The sequence below is a fragment of the Macaca mulatta genome, chromosome 1 (genome assembly GCF_049350105.2).
Source record: "Macaca mulatta isolate MMU2019108-1 chromosome 1, T2T-MMU8v2.0, whole genome shotgun sequence".
NCBI lineage: Eukaryota > Metazoa > Chordata > Mammalia > Primates > Cercopithecidae > Macaca > Macaca mulatta.
The window spans coordinates 54,269,676-54,295,430 of record NC_133406.1 but is presented as its reverse complement, the minus strand read 5'-3'; the positions used below and the strand labels follow the sequence as shown (position 1 = coordinate 54,295,430).

General features: G+C 34.4%; 1 protein-coding gene across 8 annotated transcripts in view; it reads right to left on the bottom strand.

Moving 5' to 3' along the window:
• CFH (complement factor H) overlaps window positions 1-19,850 on the bottom strand; it is a 133,437-nt gene extending 113,587 nt beyond the window's left edge. For all 8 annotated transcript variants that reach the window (XM_028851648.2, XM_078002022.1, XM_078002024.1 and 5 more), the window contains exon 1: window positions 19,718-19,850. In XM_028851648.2, coding sequence (XP_028707481.2) covers window positions 19,718-19,775 — 58 coding nt within the window. In that variant the 5' untranslated portion in view covers window positions 19,776-19,850. The remainder of the gene's footprint in view (window positions 1-19,717) is intronic.
• Between the last annotated feature and the right edge of the window lie 5,905 nt (window positions 19,851-25,755).

The following is a 25,755-nucleotide window of genomic DNA, read 5'->3' as shown; positions in this document are numbered from 1 at the left end:
AACAAAATCCAAGTAGGAAGGACCTGTTTCAAGTAAATATAGGGTCTCTGGCCATTTTTTACCTGGTTATGTTTGTCAACTCTTGATATGGATTGAAGATCCTTCCTCTGAATGTAAGAATGGTAATGAGGTAAGAAAGAACCAAACATAAGGAGGTTATATCTAGCATGAAAAATTCTGAAACTTTGCCAAATCAGGTTGCTTTGCTACAGTCTAGGTAGCTTCTTACAAGAAGACTGACTTTCCCATTGTCTCATAGAAAAAAAGTCTCAATAAGAAAAGGGATCTGACTCAAATACACAGCTAGCATTCTCATCAAAATATGCCATATTTGAAAGACACTCTGGGTGATATTTAAGAGCAGTTGTCAAAACAGCAGAAAAGCTGTATACATATATGTATTTATGTATATACATACATATATACACATGTATTATTTATATACAATAAAAGCTCTTTATATATATGTTTGCTTTTCTGCTGTTTCATATATATATATGAGCATTTAAGATTATATATATATAAGAGCAGATGTCAAAACAGCAGAAAAGCAAACATATATAAACAACTATTATATATATATCATATGCTCACATACATTATATATATATGTGTTGGCTTCTTCTATCTCAAAAGCCTAATATATATACACACAAACATATAGTATAATATATACATATTTATATATATATGTATATACTCTGTGTGTGTGTGTGTGTGTGTGTGTGTGTGTGTGTGTGTGTGTGTGTGTTCATCTTTTGGGATAGAAGAAACCAACCAGACTCTAGATTTTAAAAACCCAAGAAAGTTTAATCTTTGAGACTTTAGAAACCAGAAGTGGAACTGACTCAAACTAAAAGTGTTACCCAGGTCCCTCTGAGTTAAATTTTTGAGTGGCTCAAGAAAGAGCAAACAATCTTGTTGGTGAGAGTAAGTTACATAAACTTTGCTCATTACATATTTTTGTTTAAAAAGATACATAAAGAAGCAAAACAGCTGTGAACAAAAAAGAGAAAATAAATATTCAGTAGAACTAGACACTCAGATTCAGATGTTAGAATTAGTGTTAAGGTCTTTATAACAGCTATTTTAGGGACATTAAAGGAACTATAGAAAGTAGATGTAAATTTTAAGAAGATATTCAAAATAAAATTGACTCATAATAAATCGGTGTTATCTTAAAATTGCATAAAAAATCAGAAATAACAACTTGTCATATGGTGTTAAGAATCAAATGGACATAGCACAATACAAACTTGTTAAACTTAGAGGAAGTTTAATGTAAAAATATCCAAACTGAAGTATGGAAAGACAAAAGTGTATAAACAACAACAAACAAAACAGAGTACAAAAACAATGTGGTGTAAAGTTATAAAACATGTGTAATTGGAATTCTAACAACACAGAAGAGAATGAACATAGGCAATATTTGAAGAAACAATAGCTCAAAGGTTTCCAAAATTGATAAAAGAAATCAACTCACAAAATCAAAATTTCAACAAACCCCCAAAATGCTATATACCAAGAAAACCTATACTGATACTCTGCTGAAAACCAAAGATAAAGGCAAAATCTTAAAAGCAGATTGTATTAGTCCATCTTTGCACTGTTATAAAGAAATACCCAAGACTGAGTAATTTATAAATAAAAGAGATATAATTGACTCACAGTTTCACATGGCTGGGGAGGCCTCAGGAAACTTACAATCATGGTGGAAGGGGAAGCAAGGACCGGATCTCTTCACATGGGGTGGCAGGAGAGAGAAGTGCAAACAGGGGAAATGCCAGGTGTTTATAAAACCATCAAACCTCATGAGAACTCACTCACTATCATGAGAACAGCATGGGAGAAACTGTCCCGTGATCCAATCACCTCTCACTGGGTCCGTTCCTCAACACATGGGGATTATCGGGATTACAATTTAAGATGAGATTTGGGTGGGGACACAGAGCCTAATCATATAATTCTGCCCCTTGCCTTTTCCAAATCTCATGCCCTCACATTTCAAAACACAATCATGCCTTCCCAACAGTCCCCCAAACTCTTAACTCCCTACAGCATTAACCCAAAAGTCCATGTCCAAAGTCTCATCTGAGACAAGGCAAGTTCCTTCCACATATGAGCTTGTAAAATCAAAAGCAAATTAGTCATTTTCAAGATACAATGGGAGTACAGGCATTGGGTAAATGCTCCCATCCCAGATGGGATGAACTGGCTAAAACAAAGGGGCCAAAATCTCCATGAAAGTTGGAAATCCGATAGGGAAGTCATTAAACCTTAAAGTTCCAAAACAGTCTCCTTTGATTCCATGCCTCACATTCAGGTCACACTGATGCAAGAGGTGAGCTCCCACAGCCTTGGGCAGACCTTCCCCGATGGTTTTGCAGGGTATGGCCCTCTTTCTGGCTGCTTTCACTGCTGGCATTGAGTCTATGTGGCTTTTCTAGGCACATGGTGCAACCTGTCAGTGGATCTACCATTCTAGGGTCTGGAGGATCGGTGGCCCTCTTCTCACAGCTCTATTAGGTAGTGCCCCAGTGGGACCTCTGTGTGGGGGCTCCAATCCTACATTCTCCCTGCTCATTGTGCTAGCAGAGGTTCTCCATAAGGCCTCCTCCCTTTCAACACACCTCTGCCTGGACATCTAAGCATTTCTACACATTCTCTGAGTCTAGGTGGAAGTTTTGCATTCTGTGTACCCACAGGACCAACACCATGTGGAAGCTGCCAAGGCTTAGGACTTTCATCCTCTGAAGCAATGGCCCAAGCTGTATGTTGTCCCATTTTAGACATGGCTGCAACTGGAGCAGCTAGGATACAAGCCACCAAGTCCTGAGACTGCACACAGCAGTGGGGCCCAGGCCTGCAAAACCATTTTTCTTTCCTAGACATCTGGGCCTGTGATGGGAGAAGCTGCCTTAAAGATCACTAACATTCCTTGGAGACATTTTTCCTTTGTCATGGTGTTTAACATTTGACTCCTCATTCCTTACACAGATTTTTCCAGTGGGCTTGCATTTCTCCCAAGAAAATTGAGGTTTCATTTCTATTGCATCATCAGGCTGCACATTTTCCAAACTTTTATGCTCTGCTTCCCTTTTAAACATAAGTTCCAATTTCAGATCAACTTTCTCAATGTTCAAAGTTCCACAGATCTCTAGGGAAGGGGCAAAATGTTGCCAATCTCTTTGCTAAATGATCTTTGCTCCAGCTCCCAATAAGGTCCTTGTCCCCATCTGAGACCACCTCAGCCTGGACTTCATATTCCAGATCACTATCAGCATTTTGGTCTAAAGCATTCAACAAGTCTCTAGGAAGTTCCAAGCTTTCCCACATCTTCCTGTCTTCTTTTGAGACCTCCAAACTGTTCCAACCTCTGGCCATTACCCAGTTCCAAAGTCACTTCCACATTTTGAGGTATCTTTATAACAGTGCCCTACTACTTCAGTACCAATTGACTGTATTAGTCCATTTTACACTGCTATAAAGAATTACCTGAGACTGGGTAGTTCATTAAAAAAAGAAGTTTAATTGACTCACACTTTCACATGGTTGGGGAGGCTTCAGGAAACTTATAATCATGGTGGAAGGTGAAGAAGAAGAGAGGACTTTCTTCACATGGTAGCAGGAGAGAGAAGTGCAAGTTGGGGAAATGCCAGATGCTTGAACCAGTAAATATCATAAGAACTCACTCACTATCATGAGAACAGCATGGGGCAAACAATCCCCATGATCCAGTCACCTCCCACTGAGTTCTTCCCTTGACATGTGGTGATTATGGAGATTATAATTTAAGATGAGATTTGGGTGGGGACACAGAGCCAAACCATATCACAGACAGAGGAAACTTTTTTTTTTCAGGAGAATAGTAAAAATAACAGCCAAGTCTGTGGAATTAAATACTGAAGTCTGAATATATATGTCTTCACATCACTAAAGTGTTGAAAATTAAAAGTCAGCAGAGAACTCTATAAATGGTGAAAATATACTTCAAAAATGAAAGAGCATGCAAACACATTCTTAAGCAAACAAAAGCAGAAAGAATTCGACAAGAGCAGACTCAGCTATATAAAAATACTGAAAAAGTTATCTGGGCTGAAGGAAACTGATCTAAAATATAAGCAAAGAAGTACAAAAAGGAATAAGCAGAACTGAAGAAAATAAATAGATGAGTAAATAAAAAAGCTATTGAAACATGATAAACATGCTATGTATATTTTACTCAAATGAAAAAGAACCTAGACTGTTTAAATCAATAATGACCATGTTTAATAGTGTTTTAAATAAATTCAGGAGTATAATATGAAACAATAATAGCAAAAGTGTCAGGAAAAGGTAAAGCAAATAAAAGTGTTGTGATATTTTCCCCATAGTCTTGATGTGGTAAAAATATTAATTTAGGATAAACTGTAATAATTTAAGTATGTTTTGTTGTAATTGCTAGGTTAGCCACTAAACCAAAAATATTGAGATGCATAAAATAACTAGTATACATGATGTAATGAGATAGTCAAGATTATTTGATTAAAATAAGAGAAGACAGGAAAAGAAAAAAGAAAAATTGAGGCAAAAACAAATAGCAAGATGCTAGACTTAAACTGAAGTGTATCAGTAATTACATTAAATGTAAATGGATTCATCACCACACTTAACATGCAAAGATTGTCTGACTGGATAAAAGCATAAAAGAAAACTCAAATATATGATGATTACTTTTAATAAAATTGTACATACAAACTGAAAGTAAATGATAAAAACCAACATGCTAGAAAAGTATCAACTAAAGTCAGAATGATATTAATGTATTAATATCAAGCAAATTATAAATTAAGTTAGAAAGTATTACTAGATAAAAAGAGAGTCATTTCATATTAATAAAAGGGCTACTTTAACAGAAAGATATAATAATTCTAAATGTGTTTGAACAATGTTTACTGGAGCTGGCTCATACTGACTCATAGGAGTCAATTATACACATCTTTTGCTAAAACAATGTTCACTGATGACACGTTGGTAACTTGAAATTGACCATATTGTGAGAATTTACACATGAATCTCAGCAAATTTTACAAATCTTGGTTGTTTCCTTTCCTTTCAAAAAATAGTTGGTTGTTTTACATTTACCAGCATGTTTCTTTGCATAAAACTATTAATATATCTTCAACATATAACAGAAATAAAAGAAGTAAGCAATCTATCATCATAGTTTGAGATTTAAGCACACTGTTTCCAATATCCAATAGACAAAGAAATAGAAAAATAAGGATATACAAGATATGAGCAACATTATTAACCAAATTAAGCTTTTTTATATTAATAAAACACTGCCTTCAACAATTGTAAGGTGCATATTCATTCCAAGCAAATCTCTACCAATTTCAAAAAATTAAAATCACTCTAAGTATACTCCCTGACCACTGGACATTACTAATAGAAAATAACTGGAAAAGTCACAAAATTTTTGAAGTTAAGCAACGCTGTTTTTGTTGTTGTTGCTGTTTTGTTTTTGTTTTTTTTTGAGATGGAGTCTCGCTCTGTCCCCCAGGCTGGAGTGCAGTGGCCCAATCTCGGCTCACTGCAACCTCCGCTCCCGGGTTCACACCATTCTCCTGCCTCAACCTCCCAAGTAACTGAGACTACAGGGGCCCACCACCACGCCCGACTATTTGTGTGTGTGTGTGTGTGTGTGCTTTTTTACTAGAGACAGGGTTTCACCGTGTTAGCCAGGATGGTCTAGATCTCCTCACCTCATGATCCACCCGCCTCGGCCTCCCAAAGTGCTGGGATTACAGGCGTGCGCTACGGCGCCCCGGAAGCAACACTTATAAATAACTCACGAGTAAAAGAAAAAATACAACATAAATTAGAATATGATTTGAAATAAACAGTAATGGAAATATATGTTAAAATTTGTGGGCTGATGCTGAAGCAGTGATTAGAGAGAAAAATATATATAACCTGAATGAATTAGAAATAAAAAAACTGTTGGAAATCAATTATCCAAATTTCTAATTCAAGAAACTAGTAAAACATTAAATTAAATCTAAAGAAAATAGAGGACTGCAAATAATAGTGATGATCACATAAATCACCCTCCAAGATCAAGGTGACGACTAAAGTATTTAAGGATACCCAATTCTGTTGTTACCCAGCATGGATGTGATCTATACTGGCATCAACTTTCATCCTTCTTCAGCAAAATTATCTTATGGAATGGTTAAGATATCAGAAGCTGAGTTTGAGTACCTGAAATCTCCATCAAGCTGTTCTTGTGCATACTGCCTTTATTCTATATTTTCCTTGAAGCCGAGTAACGTTGACAATGGGTAAGTCTACTGTACTGTGTAACCTTGGACAATCTCAAATTGACTCACTCTGGCAGTCTTGCAATTAAAACCCACGGGAGCCGGGTAGGATGGCTCACGCCTCTATTCCCAGCACTTTGGGAGGCTGAGACGGGCGGATTGCCTGAGGTCAGGAGTTCGAGACCAGTCTGACAAACATGGTGAAACCCGTCCCTACTAAAAATACAAAATTAGCCAGCTGTTTTGGCACATGCCTGTAATCCCAGCTACGTGGGGGCCTGAGGCAGGAGAATCTCTTGAACCTGAGAGGCGGAGATTGCAGTAAGCCAAGATCGCGCCATTGCACTCCAGCCTGGGCAACAAGAGGGAAGCTCTGTCTCAAAATAATAATAATAACAATAATAATAACAATAATAAATAAAAAATAAAACCCACTGGAAATGAAATGGAATAAATTTGAATCCTTACTTTATTTGTAAGCATGCACAGACACATGCACACAAATGCCAGGTAGATTAAAGAATTAGGTTTAAACAAATTTAAAATACATATATGTTTCATTCTTTTACATTTTTTAAATTATCTGCTATATTTGATGCTGTGTCATTTTTAACTTACTATTATCTTAGTGCCATCTATCTATAATCATATTTATTTTATAAATATATTTGTTAAAAAGTATGAGTAAATATCAAAAATGTAAGGCTTAATGCATAAAGCAATTTGCAAACAGAACATATACACATTACAACATTTTTTAATTAAAAACTATATTTGTGAAAAAATTATATATACAAAATTTAAAGAAAATTTAGCTGAAAAATTATTCTTAACACAAACACACTTCTTGCAGTAACAAAAGCACTAAACACTAACTAAAGAAACATGTTAGAGTAGAATAGATCATTTACTTAAGAACAGGCATTTTTAAAAGAGATAAAAATTAAAAGAAAATTATTTTTTGACCAATTCTAATGACAAAAATGTAAAGGAGATGATATTCAATTTTGCTGGAAAATTAGGTAATATAAATATTATTATTAAATAAAACTGAAGAATAAATGACTATTACCTCACTAAAAAGCAACTTAACAATAAAGAATCTTAAAAATACTCGTATATTAGTTGATAAAGAATTTCAATTTTTTAAAAGTAACAAATAATAATTAAAGATTTTGTGAAATATTTAGGTACAGAGTGTTTATTCCAGCATTTTTAATAACAGATATAATTAGAATATTTATGAAAATTGTCAAATTATGCTACACCCATCTGAATTAAAAACTGTGGTTTGGGTAATATTTAATTATGTGCATAAAATTTACAATAGTAAGGAGGAAAGGTAGTATATATTTTCTGTTATAGTGAGATACATTAGGTCAGGGGCCAGAAAACTAACCTGTGGGCCAAATTCAATCGCTGCTTGTTTTGTAAATAAAATTTTAGTAGAACATAGCTATGTTCATGCATTTATATGTTGTCTATGACTCCTTTTATGTTACAATAGAAGAGCTGAGTAGCGAGACATTATGACACACAAAGTCTAAAATATTTATTGCCTGGCTATTTCACAAAAAGTTTGAGTGCCTTGAGATGCATTATTTCAGATTAATCTTATCACTTAGGACATCTTCACAATAAAACCAGGTGGCCGACCATGGTGGCTCACACCTATAATCCCAACATTTTGGGAGGCTGAGGTGGGAGAATCCCTTGAGCCCAGGAGTTTGAGACAAGTCTGAGCAATATAGCAAGATCCCATCTCTACAAAAAATTAAAGGAACAAATTAGTTAGGCATGGTGGCACACACTTGTTGTCCCAGCTCTGTGAGAGGCTGGGACAGGAGGGTCTCTTGAGCTCAGGAGTTTAAGGATGTGTGTGAGCTATGATCATGTCACTGCACTCCAACCTGAGAGACAGGGTTAGACCCTGTCACAAAAGGGGAAATAAAAACAGGAAAACATATGTTTTGAAATAAATACTTTCATAGAGGCATTTAGAAAGTTGACAAGACAGTAAAGAATTGCCATAACAAATCTTCATATAATCAGAACCCAGAGAGGAAAAGAAGCAGCCAAACTTTTTCTGCAATGAGGGCATTCACCGTTTGGGGAAGATAAGAGCTTGCTTTTTGATAGCCGTGTTAGGCTAAAGCAACAAAATTCAAAGTTAGAAAGCTAAACGAATTCACCCACAGGATAAAGGAAAACTGGAAGTAAACTACGCTCTTCTTACAGGAACCCAGCCTTGAATTGCTTAGAGGACCAAGGAATTTCAAAACACAAATTTGGCTTAAGGTAGTCTTACACTGAAAGTTCTCCTAGCCACCCAGAAAAGATAAGTTGCAACTTTAATATGAGGAAGATTGTTTTCTTAAGTACGAAATTATTATTACAAATGTCAAAGACATTATAGGGGAAAAAGCACCTTGCTACTGTAAACTTCATAAGGAAAAAAATAGATATTTGATATTGGAACAAATGTATATGGACTATAATGAACAATACTAATTCTGTGGTTTAAATGTAAAAGATTGACCAATGATGTCTGAGGAAAGAAATTATAACAAAGTAGTACCAGATTTTAAAAAGAACCAAATGTAATTTCTAAAAGTGAAAAAAAAACTTTTTAATCATCAATGGACAGCTTAATAGCAGATAACACAGTTGTAAAAAGAATTCATGGACAGGAGGGCAGGTCGAAAGAAATAATACAGGATGCAACATGAAGACACAAATATGTGGAAAATACACAAGATGAGCTAAGAGTCAATGAGGATAGAAAAGCCACAGCAATGTTGGAAGAGAATTTTAAAAAATGAATGGAACATACCAATTAATAAATTCAAGAATTAAAAAATTCCAATCAGTAACAAAAAAATGCACCTATATGCATCATAAGGAATATTTAGAAAACCAAAGAGAAAATATCTTAATCTTGTTAGAGAAAAATATTAGTTTAAAAGCAGTAATGGTAGATTCACAAGGACTTCTCAATGGCAATAGCAGAAGCCAGAAGATATAAATGACTTCCATTTGCAGGAAGAAATAGCTATCTATATAGAATTCTATGCACAGAAATAATTTTTCTAGAATACAGTTTTTGATTCATAGCATTTATTTTATTTTATTTTTTTGACAAGATTTCTATTGCCCATGCTGGAGTGGAGTGGCGTGATCTTAGCTCACTGAGGCACTGACCTCTTGGGCTCAAGTGGTCCCTGCCTCAGCCCCCCAAGGAGCTGTGACTACAGTCACAAACCACCTCTTCCGGCCAATTTTTGTATTTTTTGCAGAGACAAGGTTTTGCCATTTTGCCCAGGCAGTTCTCAAACTCCTGGGCTCAAGCAATCCACCCACCGTGGCCTCCCAAAATGCTGGGATTACAGAAGTGAGCCACCATGCCTGGGCTGATTAATACAATTTGAGATAATCTGCCAATATAATACACACTAAGGAGAGAAAAAAGATATATTTCAGAAAACTGAAACCGATCCTAAATATAAGGTCTTAGGATGAAAGAAGAAATGAAAAACAAAGAAAATGGTAAATGTTCAAGTAAATATAAATGAATACTAACTATAAAACAATAAAAATATTACCTTATATGGTTTTAAATACAAACATGTATGTGTACACACCCATATACATAAAACACATGACAATAGCGTGTAAAGTGTGAGAAGAATAAATAAAATTAATATCTTTTAAGTTCTTCACAGTATCCAAAAAAACAGAAAGGTATTAATGAGTTGTGATAGTTTTCTTAATAAGTCATCTTGGTTAAGTCAGCATCCCCAGTTATTCAGTCCAACTAATCTAAATGTTGGTGGGAAAATATGTTGCCAGGTATACTCCCAATCAGTTGACTTTAAACAAGCTGATCATTCTAGGTAATCTAGATAGACCAGATCAAATCATTTGAAAGGTGTGAAACACAGGGCTGAGGCTCCTTTGAAAAAGAGAGGGAATTCTGTGGAAAGCAGCTTCCTTTCCTGTGAGTTCCAGCCTGTCTGTAATCTTCTTTTCTGACTACCTGCCCTGTGGATATCAGAGTTGCTTATCTCATGCTCACAATTCCATAAGGCAATTTATTTTTTAAAAAAACTCGTTTTAAGTAGCTAGATAGGTAGATTGGTATGTCAATCGATTAATTGACTGATAGTTAGGTAATTTCCTACTTCTACTTAAGCTTCCCGCTTTGAACCCTGAGTGATAAATTAGTATTGGACTTTGGTAAGTTAAGAAGGCATATGCTATGCTCTGAATATATGCAACCTCCCCACAACCTCCAATTTATATGTTTAAACCTAATTACCAATGTGATAGTATTAGGAGGTGAGGACATTGGGAAATGATTAGGTTGTGAAAGTGGAGCTGTCATGATTTGGGATGTGTGACCTTATAGAAGAGGCACCACAGAGCTGCCTTGTCCCTTTCATCATTGGAGTACACAGTCAAAAGGCACACTATCTATGAACCAGAAAGTAGACCCTCACCAAACACTGGATCTGCTGGTACTATGTTGCTCTTAGACTTTCCAGCATTCAGAAGTGTAAGAAAAAAACTTCTGTTGTTTATAAGCTATGCAGTTAATAATATTTTGTTGTAGCAGCCCAAAGAGACAAGTTTTAGAAGTGCCCATTAACATGGTGGAACATATCCATGTGAAAACATTTTGCAATATTTCATAAGAAAGTAAGCTCCATATAAAACTATATGTTACAAAATAAAACAAATGCTTATGAAAGTTGTCATGGGCACTAATTTTCCCTTGAACATTTTGCAAGTTTCTGATACATTTGTGTTAGTGAACTCGTGTAATATGTGATTCTACACATTGCGCTGTTTCGATGTTTATAATAATTTCAGTAAACATATTCTACTCCACTAGATGGTGCTAATACTCTATCATAACAACACAATCCCCGGCTCCTTCCGCACAAAAGGAAAACGGTTTAATTACAAGCTGATACGTGTGTTTTTCACTTTCAAAATTCAGATCCACTTGATGATGTTCAGGTTACTGGAAAAAAAAAAGTAAGTTAAGTAATCCGTCAATAGTTTAGCCCGCTCACTTCCCGGTGAGAAGTAAATGCTTTCCCTTCTGGTTATTATATTTCCAGATGATATATTTGCGCCCCTAATTCTTGATTTCCAAATATAGTTAATTGCTTTTAACCAGATGTAGAAAATAAGGATACATCTCTTCCGCAAAATCTTCCTGCCAGCTTTTCACAATATTTACTCCGTGAATATGTTTACTATATATAAAGAATTCTCATATTGATTACCTTTATTCTTCAAATAGTACTTAAAATTCTGGTGCTTTTCCATCAATGTTAAATGGCATCTTTTGATTCTGCTTGTAAGAAAAAGATATGATCTTCCCTGTTCTATTTTCCCATGTTCCTGCTACCATCTTCAAAATCTTAGTTCAGATCATCAACTGTCACCTTGGTCATGAAACTGCCTGCTAACCAGCCTCCAGTCCTCTACTCTCCTGTTATTGCAGTCTATTCACAGAGTGACAAGTGATTTTTGCAAATCTGGTCATGTCATTCCTGTGATTAAAATTCTTCCATGACTTCCCTTTTTACTTATCCATCATTGCTAACTCCTTCCCTTGGTTTGGGACCCCCTTATCTGGCTCTTGCCACTTCCTTGGATCTCATGTTAAATCTTGCATGTATTCACCATGCAAAGCCACGCTGATTTATTTGTTTATATTTTGTTGAGCATTTCAAACTCGCTTTTTCTCTTAGATCCTTTGCACAGGTTATTTCCTCCTCTTAGAATAATTTTATGACAGATTTCTGATGACTGGCTTTGTCTCATCTTTCAGGCCTCTACTCAAATGTTCTGTCCTTAAAGTGATCCACTCATTCTAGTCCCCAGGACCAGCCCACCTAATGTCTCTACATACTACCATCCACATCTCTTATTTTCTCTTAGGCCTTACTTTACCTCCTTCACAACATTGTTCACAATGCTATAACTATTTTTGTTGACTTAAGTTTTCTATCTATCCCCTCACATCAAAATGTAAGCTCCCCGCAATTGAAGAACAATGTTTTTCACAGTTAGTGGAAGAATTTTCATCAATGTCTAGGTCTTCTCACTTCAAATACACTTTCCTGCCTGCTTTTATTCTAACCATTATTATATTCAGTATTACTGAGGTAGGAGATGGGACTTGGACCCTGGACCAAATTGAGGATTGTCCAAAACAGGTCTGGGTGGAAGTCCCTCCCTGTAAGACACACACACCAGTGTGCTATGCCAGTTTACCATTACCATAGCAACACCCAGAAGTTACGAGCCCTTTCCACAGCAATGACCCAACAACCGAAAGTTACCATCCTCATCCTGGCAATTTCAGCATTAACTACCTCTTAATTTCCATATAATTAAAAGTACGTATAAATATGAGTGCAGAACTGCCTCTGAGCTGCTACTGTGGGCACACTGCCTATGGGTAGCCCTGCCCAGCAAGGAGCAGTACCTCTGCTGCTGCTATATACACTGCCACTTCAAAAAAAGTGTTGTTTAACACCACTGGCTCACCCTTGAATTCTTTATTGGACAAAACCGAGAAACTTCCCAGGCAAGACCCAATTTGGGGGCTTGCTGTCCTATATAATTATCAACTCATGCCATAGCAAAAATATTTAAGGTAATGATTCACTGCACTGAGTTCTAATAATAATTACATATATCTTGTAACATGACTTTTATTTGCCTGAATTGACTAACAATCGAATGTTCAAGCTCAGTTAACGCCCCTTCTCAAAGACTTCCAATTAGACAACCAACCGTTATTTTGGCCCAAGTAGTCAAACTCTCAGCATATATGGACAACAGCCACATTTGCTTGCCTTAAATTGGCAATTCTTGAAGGAAATAGGGCACAGGCTTATTAAATAGGAAACATACAAATTCAAAGGCACAGAAACATTTTTTGAGATGTGATTTATCTTAAAACTTTTTAAAAAATAGCCATATCATTTTTCTCATTCTAGATTATGAGTAGACTAGGTCATCATATCTAAGTATTTGAGTATTCATTGTTTAAATGAATACTTCATCTTACGTTTATAGTCATTTAATTGCCAGTTAATTTTGTTTACAAAACACCACATTGTTGAAGCTTTAATTCATTTGGCTTTATTTTACAATTTAAAATTATTTTTAGTTTGGATGCAGTGAGTCATGTTTATAATCCCACCACTTTGCATGCCAAGTTCAAGAGGATCAATAGACCCAGGAGTTTAAGACCAGCCTTGGCAACATGGAGAAACCTTGTCTCTACAAAGAATTTTTAAAATCACATGAGCAAGGTAGCTGTAATCCCTGCTACTTGGGATGCTTAGGTGGGAGGACTGCTTGAGCCCAGGAGATCGAGGCTGCAGTGAGCCATGATTGCACTACTACACTGCAGCCTGGGTGACAAGGTGACTCCCTGTCTCAAAAAAAAAATAAGAATAATACTAAACAAAACATATATTTTTTAAGCCCACGTATTAGGAGTGTGAATATGTTTAGCTACTGGAAAAGAGTAAGAACATTTTTATTATAATTTGAGGAAAATAGTTATATAATTTTGGTTCAAGCTAAAAATCAATGTTACTTAATATTTTTTACAACCTTAATTTACCTAATTTTTTCACTTTCAAATTTTAAGGGGGCATATTGACATACAAACATAGAATTAATTACTTATTCTCAATGTCAATATGTCTTTTAACTGTTACTTGAAAAGTGTTTCTATTCAAATGAAATAAATCATGATAAAATTATATATTTGCAAAAACTTTAATCAAATTTGTGCCAGATTGTTTTGGTAGACTAAAATTGATCTCTTTGTTCAATTATTCTATTTTTCTAAAATTATTTTGTGGGTAAAAAATCAGGACCTATTACTTCTTAAATAGCCTACTTCTAAACTTAGTAGATATCAGAATATACTATAAAGCAAAACTACAACATCAATTTGGAAAAAAATAAAGCAAATGAACAAAACAGAAATAGCAAAAATAGGTATTTTGCATTAAATTTCTTTCTTATCTTCTCACTGATCTATATTAATACTATTTATTCAATCATCCTTTGGTATACACAGGGTATATATATTTCAGGACTCCCACATATGCCAAAATCTGCACATATTTAAATTCTACACTTGACTCTGTGGAAACCGCATGTACGAAAAGTCAGTTTTTCCTATGCGTAAGTTTTGTATCCCAGCAATACTATCTGTTTTACCTTGGTTTAGTTGAAACAAATTCACATAGTAAGCAGACCCCTGAAGTTCAAGCCCATATTGGTCAAGGGTCAATTCTATATGCATATATATATATATATGATATGATCTAATTAGCATTTCAAAATAAGAAATATTCAAATTATTTTATAAATAACATGAGAGTAACTAAAGATCATTTCAGAAGTAACATATATACCTTTGTAAAGAGAGTAAAGAATTGTTTAAAGAAATAAACTCTAGACAAAGTGGAATAGAGATTATGTCACACTTAATAGGCATTTGAGAAAGCAAAAGAAAAAAGAAAAGATAAAAATGTAGCTAGGTGTGGGAGGTTGAGGCAGGAGGATTGCTTGAGCCCAGGTGTTGGAAGCTGCAGTGAACTATGATCACACCACTGCACTCCAGCATGGGCACTCCAGCCTCAGGCAACAAAGCCAGACCCTGTCTCAAAAAAACCAACTAACCAAACGAACAAACAAAAACCTTAACAGTGAAAAGAGCATGAAGAACATTCCAGAATCATAAAAAGCAGATGAGAGAATAGCCGACGGTCATATGAAGTTGAATAGAATAACAAGTTTGTCATAATTAGAGATAAAACAAGATACTATCAGAACATGGGTTGAAATTCCAGAACTTTCTTGAAATGTGTAGTATTTAGTTAGCTAATTTATAATGCCAGTTACTGTTCCAGTCAGGAAAAAGGAACTCAGCCACAAAGAGACAGTACAATTAGGACCCTGAAAATAGAGAGAAAAAAAAAACACAACACACATTGTACCAAGTATTACTAAGTAGTACTTGAGGAAGTTAAAGTGATGGAAAAATGAGCGAAAGAACAGATGAGTAACAACGAAACGATTTGGAAGCCTTTCCATTATATCTGTAGATTATGGACAGCCTGTGGAATACATCTGACCTATGTGTCCTAAGCTTAAATTTATGTCACAGTTTAGGAATTTCTGAAAGAATATTTCTTTTTTCTTTTCTTTCTTTCTTTCTTTTTTTTTTTTTTTTTTTTTTTTTTTTTTTGAGATGGAGTCTCCCTCTGTCGCCCAAGCTGGAGGGCAATGGCATGATCTCAGTTCACTGCAACCTCCGCCACCCAAGCTCAAGCAATTATCCTGCCTCAGCCTCCTCAGTAGCTAAGATTACAGGCGCACACCACCATGCCCAGCTAATATTGGTATTTTTAGTAGAGATGGTGTTTCACCATGTTGGTCAGGCTGGTCTCAAACTCCTGACATCATGATCCACCCACCTCGGCCTCCCAAAATGTTGGGATTACAGGCATGAACCACCGCGCCCGGCCTGAAAGAAGATTTCTATAATCACTTTTCCATCTATTACATTTCCAGTTAACAAGGTTTATGAAAAACTTGGCTAAGTTAAAATGTCAGAAGAAATAAAAGTGTTCTGTCAAATGTTTTTTCTTTCCTTTTTATTGTTTCATTTTTTGATGTTCAGTTACTTTATTTCCTCTGAGCTATCTTTTTATGACTCCTTATAATTTTAAGCTAAAATGCAATACTTTTTTGGCAATTACATCATCCCCTTTCCACATACTATGGTTTTGTGAGGAAATGGGTAAAGTACACATTAGTTAACTGAGCACAGGATAGATTAGGTGGCAGAATCTCGAAGGCCTAGGCAGGTGGGGGATGGTGTGTGGGGGAGGAGGAGGAGGCATAACTGGGGAGAATGAAAAGTGGCAAAAGACTGCAGAATAAACAACCAAGCATTAAACAAATAAAAGTGGGTCAATGTAGACTGGCTCAGATCTTAGAAACCAAAGGCCACACATGAAGAATATTTACCGATCTGCTTTTGCACTTATATTTGGGAACTTACTTCTACCTAAGAATAATTTTAGTTAGCAATACTTAGATATTTCATTTTTAGTTTAAATTATATGTAGGCAAAAGAGTAGCATATGCATTCCCAGGATATGCCTAAATTTAAAATAAGCAAAGCTTGCCTTGGCAGACGTCTCAGGCTCGTGCCATTTCTGTGGGCATTTTCTCTACCCCTTCTCTTGTAGCACTCACTATAACACTTCAACCAGCAGATCTGTCCTACCTGGGAATACCTCATCTTCCAGAATCACTTTGTCCTATCCTTAACCTCATCAACATCCATTTCTACCCTACCCCACCCACTGAAATTGTTCCAGGGAAGTTGTCAGATGATAATAATTCAAAGTAAATTATGAATAATACTAAATTTAACTATCCTAAAACACATATTCAGTGTATTTGTCATTCCATATAAATGACAGATTGGTTAAATTTATAGTAATATTAATATGAACATGTAAAATATTTTAGGAGGAGATGAGATATTGAAGCCAATTGGGCCATTGCAAAACTTTAAATCACACCATATAGGTAACTACCCATACTGCTATCTCTGAAAATGTGGGGGTTTTGGGGGAGCAAGGGGGAATTCTTATTTATCACACTGAAATTCAAACATACAATTTGGAATTTTAAACCACTATTCTCCTTTTTCTGATTGTAATGGAATCCATCAATCTTTGATCTATAATGTCTTCTAGGACCTGAAATAATATTTTTGCACTCTAAAATCTCTAGGATTAAAAAACATGTCTGCCAAACAACGCAGCCAGTATTTACTTGGACATGTTTCAGCAGAGTTTTAATTTATTCACTTTAATCATCTTGGAATTTCTGGGCTGTGGCCTAATTTCATACAGTACACAATTGTTACACCCTAAATCTAAAAAATCTGCTTGATCATAATATGTTCAAAAGCTTGGTCATAATATATTTTGAAAAGGTGAAATTAGGTGGTATGATTAAGAAACTGTTATTTTAAACTTTCCTGTAAATCTGACCCAATTCTTAGTAGCCTGCAGTGATTCCCTGAGCCACAGACCGTTACAACAAGGAAGCAATTAACGTTCTTACATAATTGGGAATGTTACTGTAGACAATGTATTGCATTAAAAAGGTACTATGTAATACCCAATATATTAAAAAAAGAAAACAAATAGAAAGCTGAAATCATAAATTATTCCTGCTGGCTAAAATTCTTTCTTAGTAATGAATAGTATTTTTTTAAAGAAAATTCACTCTTAACAGAGCAGAAGTAATGCTAAAACGTTATGCAGTTGAGTAAAGCAGATTGTGATAGTATTCAAACTATCTTTTCTCAATTTGGTATTCAGTATTCAATGTGGAAAATATAAACAGAAGCAAATATTGAAGTATATGTGAGTATTTTTCATGATCAAGGCTACTCTGTTAAGTAAAAATTTCTTAGAGATGGTAGATTAACAGAATTGATTGACATCTCGAACTAGTTTAGTTTCAGAGAGTATTTGGGAAACGAGGAATAAAATGGGAGTTTTATATCCACTGGAAATTCATGTAGTTTTTCTCCATTGGCTTTTTACAAGTGCTTTTATGAAAATTATGAGACTGACCTAAGCATTGCTTTAAATACTGAAGTTGTGCTTTATCTTTTAGGTCATTTTCACCATCACATATATAGTGCTGATGTTCAATTCACCAGTAGAAACCGATATCACATTTAAACACACATTGATGAAAAATAAAATTCAAGTGAAACGAGTCAACAATAATCAATTATGTAAATAAGATGTTTAAATCACTATAGTTTAATTACCACATATACTTTGATGTACTCTATTTTAACAATATTTCAAATTCAACTTTTAAAAAAGTTATACTGTTTATTAAACTTGCCATTGATTCTTGATTTTAAAGATTAGAAATAAAACAAATCTCCCTCATATTACAAATGATATCTATGTAAAACCTGAGTAAACAGTATGTAAGTATGAAATATTAGAAACGTTCCCATAAATTTAGTAAGAAAAGACAAATATTTGCACAAAGAAACAGAAAAAGATGTCTGTTATGATTGGTAATATGAACATTGGTCTTGAACTGTTTGTAAATATAAAAATGTTTCATTTCAAAATACTAATAATATTTATATGTACAAGGAAATAATTGTCTTCTTCATTTAAAAAGTGGCTACATATAAAGTTTATAAGCCAAATAACAAGCAATAACGTTAGAAAATATAGCTGAAAAAAGTTCAACCTTTCAAAAGGTATTAAACATATTTGAATATTTTTTAAATTACTGAAATATATAAATATAAATACATATGTGCCTTTATTTTCTAGATTGGAAGACTCAAACAGAGATTTTGTGTTATTTGCTAATATTCTTCAGTTCCTAGAGGCTATGTAATGGTCACTCAATTAAAATTTCTTTACTAAGTGAAAATATTTTGGAAATTATGAATAATATGTAATTCATTTAGTTTAAAAATGTTGATCAAATATCTATCACATAACTGGTTACCTATCATAGACTAGGAAAGCAAACCTCCTCCAAGAATAAGCTTTTTAATCTATCAAGAAGCAATGATATAATTAAATTTTATTATGAATCCAGAAATTGTCTTACTGGAGGTCAGAAAAAAACTCCTACACTCATATTCACTACTTCAAAAGACTGGTCTTCAAGAATATATGTTATATACAACTACAGGAAAAAAATCCCTATTGAACAACTTAATTGTTACGAATATTGTATATTCAATTGTGTTTCAAATTTGTATAATATTTTTATTCTGATAATACAAGTAATGCTTGTCTACAAGAATTCTAAGGTCATGACAATATCAGTTGTAAACAATAAATGAATTTTTCTTAAGGAAGAGTTAAAATCATATTTGAAATAAATCTAATCATTATGATTTGACAGCTTTTATTGACTGTATATTCACATCCTTCTTAATGCTTTCACATGATACATTTTGGTTATACTTCTAAGCAAAAAAAGTAAGTTACATTTTATGATAATTACAATGGAAATGATTATTCCACATTATAGTTTTTCAGAAATGATCATTGAAATATTTTATTCTATTTTATATTAAATACAATTATGATGAATATTTAGACATATCGCTCAAATAAGGTACTTTTAGTTTTTTAACTCAAAATGTCAAAAGTCACTCAATTGTCAAGCTACAAAATACTTAAGCAAATTTTCTAAATCAAATTTTTATTACTACTGTGAAAAGCATCATTAGCAAATGTTTCATAACACAGTTTTAGGAAAAGAGACTCTTTTAATCTTACCTTCTGCTACACAAATAGCCCATAACATAAGGCAAATAATCTTTGCTAGAAGTTTCATTTTTTGAATCTTTTATGAGGACATTTACCAGCTAACTCTGTTCACAATGTCCAATTCTCCTCTTCCAAGAACTGTGATTAGTGCAGGAAAGAACTTGCTGCAAAAGGAAGTTGAAACTAGATGCTCCGCCTATCAGGAACTTTTGCAAAGTAAATAAAAAATCAACCACAAGCCACAAGCCCAGCAATGCCAGAGATTGAATCTGATTCTCGCTGCACTCCCACTGAATGTTAATGCTGTGACCTGCTCTTGGACTTTTATTTATTAAGCTAGGTAAATTCTCCATTGGAAAATGTTCATGTCCTTGGTATGTGCAAAGCAGCAGCTGGTGATACCCTCTGGATTTCATAAATCCTTCAATTATTCAAACTCTATTCCAGTCTATTGTGTATAAACCTCAGAACAGGAAATAAGAGAAACTTTAAAAGAAATCACATACAAAACTTTGGTTTAGGCAATGTTTTCACAATCAGCACCCAGGCAATGTGTGGAAACTTTGCCAAGAATGCAGTGCTGGATGAATTTAGGGGCCTGCTTTTCTAGCAATTCATAAAATTAGTTTTCTAAATACTTTTTATATATACGTTTTTGAAGCAACTGGCTCACTCTCATTTGACATAAATAGGTTTAATAATTCCAAAATCAACAAATTAAAATCCTGATTTTTGAAACTTTGTTTTGTGTAATACGTATAAGGAAAACATAAACAAATTGTATGCTGAATATTGAGAAGATAAAGATACCTATGAAACCACCACCGAGGTCAAAACACTGAACATTATTACCTCCCAGAAAACCCCAGTACTCCTCTTCAGTCAATACTCCTCTCAACCCTCTCCCACATCCCCCACAAACAGAGACCACAGTTGTGATCTGCAAGAACATGGAATATATTTGTCTGGCTTTTGTACTTTGTATAATGAAAAAGAAGCAGTTTACTCTTATGTTTAGAGTTTTTCACCAAGAATTATGTTTGGATCATTCAAACACATCGTGAGATGTAGTTATAGATAGTTCATTCTTATTGTGATTTCATATTCCATTTTTTGAATAGTTCACATTTTATTTATCTGTGTGCCTGTTAGTGAGCATTTGAGCAGATTTTAGTTTGGAGCTGATATGAATAGTGCTTCTATGAGCCTTATGTTAAGTGGTTTTTGGTAAACACAATTCACATTTCTGGTAAGTGCATACTTGGGAGTGAAACACTGGGACATAACTTATGTTTAGGTGTAATGGATAAAATTAGACAATTTTCCAAATGGATTATAACACTTGGACATCACTTCACATTTCTATCAGCAGTGTCCAAGTTGCTCCACACCCTCAGAGATACTTGATAATTTTAATCTTTGTAGTTTTAGCTTTTCTGGTAACACAAAGCAATAATTCTCTGTGGTTATAATATGAATTTTCCTGATGACTAATTGGAATGTAAGAGATCCCTGATTCCCCTTGAAGGACGTGCAACAGCCATGCGGCTTGCCAGTTAGGTCGCCCTACAGCTCAAACCCCTTATGGGAGGGGGAGCACACAGATGGACAGGTGCAGGAACTGGGGTGAGCGCTTTCGGGCTCTGGCCTCACAGCAGCATCTAGGGGTGGGTGTCTGCGATTTCCGAAGCCCAAGTGGGCATATGTTAGTGTGCTCCTTTAGCTTTACCATCTGCAAATGGTTTATGTGTTAATCAGCTCAACAGACCCTCTTCCTTATCTCATGGGCAGTGGGACAGTGAAATAGCCTTCTGTATCCCGAGCTCTTGCCCAGTGTCCCAAAAGAATCGGATCACACGGCGGCTCGAGGGACAAGGGCAACATTTTATTGAGTGGTGGAGGTGGCTGTCAGCGAGATGGAGTGGGAAGGTGACCTTCGCCCAGAGTCAGGCCTCCCAGTGGCCGAACTATTCTCCACCCGTCCCTGGCCAAACTCCCCTCGGAGTCCAGACGTGCCTCCTCTCTTTCTCTGCTGCATCGTTCTGCCATCGCAGGCCTGTTTGTCACCTTGCCTCCCCCTCTCCTCACTTGCAGGTCTCTTCTGGAGCTTGGAGTTTGGGATTTATATGGGGGTAGCACAGGGGGGCATGGCGGACCAAAAGGCAACTTTTTGAGTGTGAAAACTGAAATGCCTGTCCTCATTTCGGTCCACAGAGCTTCAGGCTTGAGGCTGGGGCCTTTACTTGGTGACCACCCTCTTGTACCCAGTATTTCCCTGTCTCCTGTCCTTAACATCATGAAGTTGAGAAACTTTCCTGTAGTAATTGGTCATTTAGATATCCTCTTTGGTGAAGGTTCTATTCAAATCCTTTGCATATTTTTTTTCTTATTGAGTTGTTTGTCTTTGACTTATTGCATTGTGGGAATTGTTATATTTATATACTCTAGATATGGAAATATTCTTATAATATGTATTACAAATGCCTTCTTCCAGTCTGTGGGTTTTCTTTCCATTCAGTGTTACATGGCTTTTATAATAATAAGCACAATTCCTTAATTTTAAAATAGAGCACATTTTCAATTTTTTTCCATGACTAGTGCATTATGTCTTATTTAATGAAATCTTGCCTAGTCCTAGAGCACAATGCTTTTCTTCTAAAATAATTATTTTATCTTTCACATTTAAGACCTTTAGAACAGCTGTAATTGTCTTTTGTGAATAGCAGAATGAAATGCATTTTTAAAATAGAGATATCCAATTGTTATAGCATTATTTAATGAAAGTGTCAGTCTTTCCTCTGTAATGACACACTTTCACCTTTGTCATAAGTCAGGTACTGGATATATGTGGGCCTATATCACCAAGCTCTTCTGACTGTAATAGTCTATTTTTAAAACTTTTCTAAAGTGTAAATTTCTGGGAACTTTGGCTTTCTAGTTATCTTTTAAATTGATTTCTTATTTAATTTCATACTCTAAATAATTATACTGTTTTAAAATTTAATGGGTCTTTCTTTACAGCCCATTATAGCCAAAATTCTACCTATGTCAGCAGGTCAAGTTTGTAATTTGTTAAAATCTTTTGTATTTTTACTATGTTTTTGTCTGGTTATTCTATCAGATATTGAATGGGTATATTACATTTCCCATTATAAATGTGGATTTGTGTAGTTCCCTGTTTAATGCTGTCAATCTTTATATGTTTTAGGGCTATGATGATGTCTACATATGTATTTAGAATTGTGATATCCTCCTCTTGGTCATTTTCTCACATTAAATGGCCCACCCTAACTCTAATTTTGCTTCCAATGTGAATTTTACATTTTATTTTATTTTTATTTTCATTTGTGTAATAAAAATATAAGGATTGAAGAGTTAGACTTAGTCATTTGTTCTGAGAAAAATAAGAAATAAAATAACATAGAAATGTAAATAATCAAGTAAATACAAATTCTGAACTATCATTCTGAAGTTTAACTGGTAACACATATGCTGACATAATAGATCATTTAAACTTCTTCTTTATTCTTTCCTTAGCTTTATCTGTTTGAGTATGAATCCAAATATTTTACCTGGGCTTAAATTTCCAATAGCGGTTTCTATTCTAATAACAATATTATCACTTGGAGAGTATTCCAGAAATTTATCAAGATTAATATTATTGAGTGTTAATTATATACCAGGCACAGATCTAAGCACATTTATTCAATACTTAACGCAATACAATGAAATGGGAGACTATTACTCTTTCAAAGGTATAGATGACTGAACTGAGCCACAGAACATTTTAGCAACTCCCTTAAAGTCACAAGACATTGCTAGAACCAGGTATCAAATCCAGTGGTCTGTGTTTAAAATATGTGTTTAAAAATATGGTAAAATATTTACATATGTACTCTAGTGCATGCTTCACATTATTTATTTTGCAATTATAAATTATATACTGTAAAAGTATTGAATGTACGCACACCCACACATACATATATGTTTGTGATAATTTAAAGTACATGCAGGAATGATTTTACTATGCAATCTTCACCTAAGTTGCAATTGTTGAATGTAAAATGCCACTCTTCTATCCAAGTAAAAATAATCCTCTTGAATTAATTTCAACAAATATCTTTCAGATGTATTATTTTTATAATTTTTTCTTTATTCTACCTTTTTTCAAAGACTGATGGTTAAGACGTCAATTGAGTGCTTTTGTTTCCTTTTATTCATCAATGCTTTTCAAAACTATAGAAGTCTATTACAAAGAGATTTAGAAGAACATAAGAAAATTAGCAACATATTATTCCTTAAACTCATAAAATTATTATGTAGTATTAGATTACCATTAGAAGAACAGATAGTAAATACTTAACTCTTAATACTAAGATTAAACCTGAAATGGATCCAATTTATTTTCAATATTCATGTTGGCTCATTCTCAGCAAATACGTACTATGTATACATAGGACATTAAAAATTTAGAAGGGTAAGGATATAAATTTGTATTAGAGAAAAATCCATAGTTAAAAAATTAGAAATAGTTAATATCTATGCTAAGTAACAAATGACTGTTATGATTGAAATTTTCGAAGGACGTTTACAGGAAAGAGAAATTACTGAACACTGGTTTTGGTCAGTGATGATTTTAAGAACACTCTGAGACTGTGAATAATAGGAAAGTGTAGGGACAAATCTAGAATTAATGAGAAGACTCACACTGGAGCAGTGGTTTTGCACAAGGAAATTGTGGAAGAAGTAAAAGGAGCTTTAAATGAGGAATGGTTTGAATTCCAGATCAAAAACTTGTGAATTATTTTACAGGCAATAAAGAATCTTTGATAGATCTAACTGAGGAAGAAATGTAGGTAATGCGTTATTTAAGTAATGGTGCTTTGGCAGTTGTATTAAAATAGATGGAAGAAAAAGGACTCAGAGAAATGGATATAAATTAAATAAATTACTGAATGAATTCATAATACAACAATTACGTAGCATCTCAATGTAAAGAAAAAGTGTAAAAACTAATATTTATAACAGAGCTTGATTTTTCTATGAAGCTAATGAAGTTGAAGTTTCAAGGCTCCTAATTTGAATAGACACCATCAAGGATCTGAGCTGGCCCTTAGTAACGTTTCTGCATGGTCATCTATTTTGTAAAAAATTGAAGAGAATTAATATCTTAATTGCAAGAGAATGAACGGCTGTCTCTCTTATTCTATGCTAATTTCCCCTTCACTGCATTTCCACTGAGTCAGTTGATATTACAGTTTTAGGCATTTGAAGGATGCCACAAAAAGACACTTAGAATGCTATTAGTTTGAGATTTACGTCGTATATTTTACAGTCACAATTAAATATAATTTGATAATTGATGGTCCTCCAAGTGTAAGAATGGCTTCCAGGAATACTCCTACCACCCCTGTGCCAAATCAATTGGCATCATAACACAAAAATCAAGTGTCTGAAGACAGCACATATCAATATGCCCAACACCAGAAGTCTATGTGTAGTGAAGGAGAAACAAGATTAAAAAGTATAGAGACTAGATCAGTTGTGTAAAATTTTAAGTGGATGATTCCTCAATGATTCTTCTCCTGGTAAAAAATGAAAACTTGCTCAAGCCATTCACAATATATTAACATCAATAATAATACCATAAAACTTATAACACACCTTTAAAATGAGGACATTGAGGTCAAACTAGTTTTCAAAGTTTCAATTCGAAGAACATTTAATATTAATCATTTCATTAGAACTCTTTTACTGTCCTGAAACCTTGCAGGTTATTAGGTCAGGGAAATCTGACAAGATTTTTTTCCAAAATTTGATGACAATCTTAAAAATGTTTAGACATAAGTGGTGAAGTTGAAATGGCTTCAAATATTTCAACATAACAAGAAACAAATTCAAATCAAACATACTAAAAGAAAGACTGAATTATTTTTCTATTTTATCTGCACTGAAAACATTATAAAATTTTGTCACATGAAGAAAAAGTCAAAAAAGTATTCAACAAAAATGTAGAAATTCAAAGTATCAAAGACTTTATCATACAG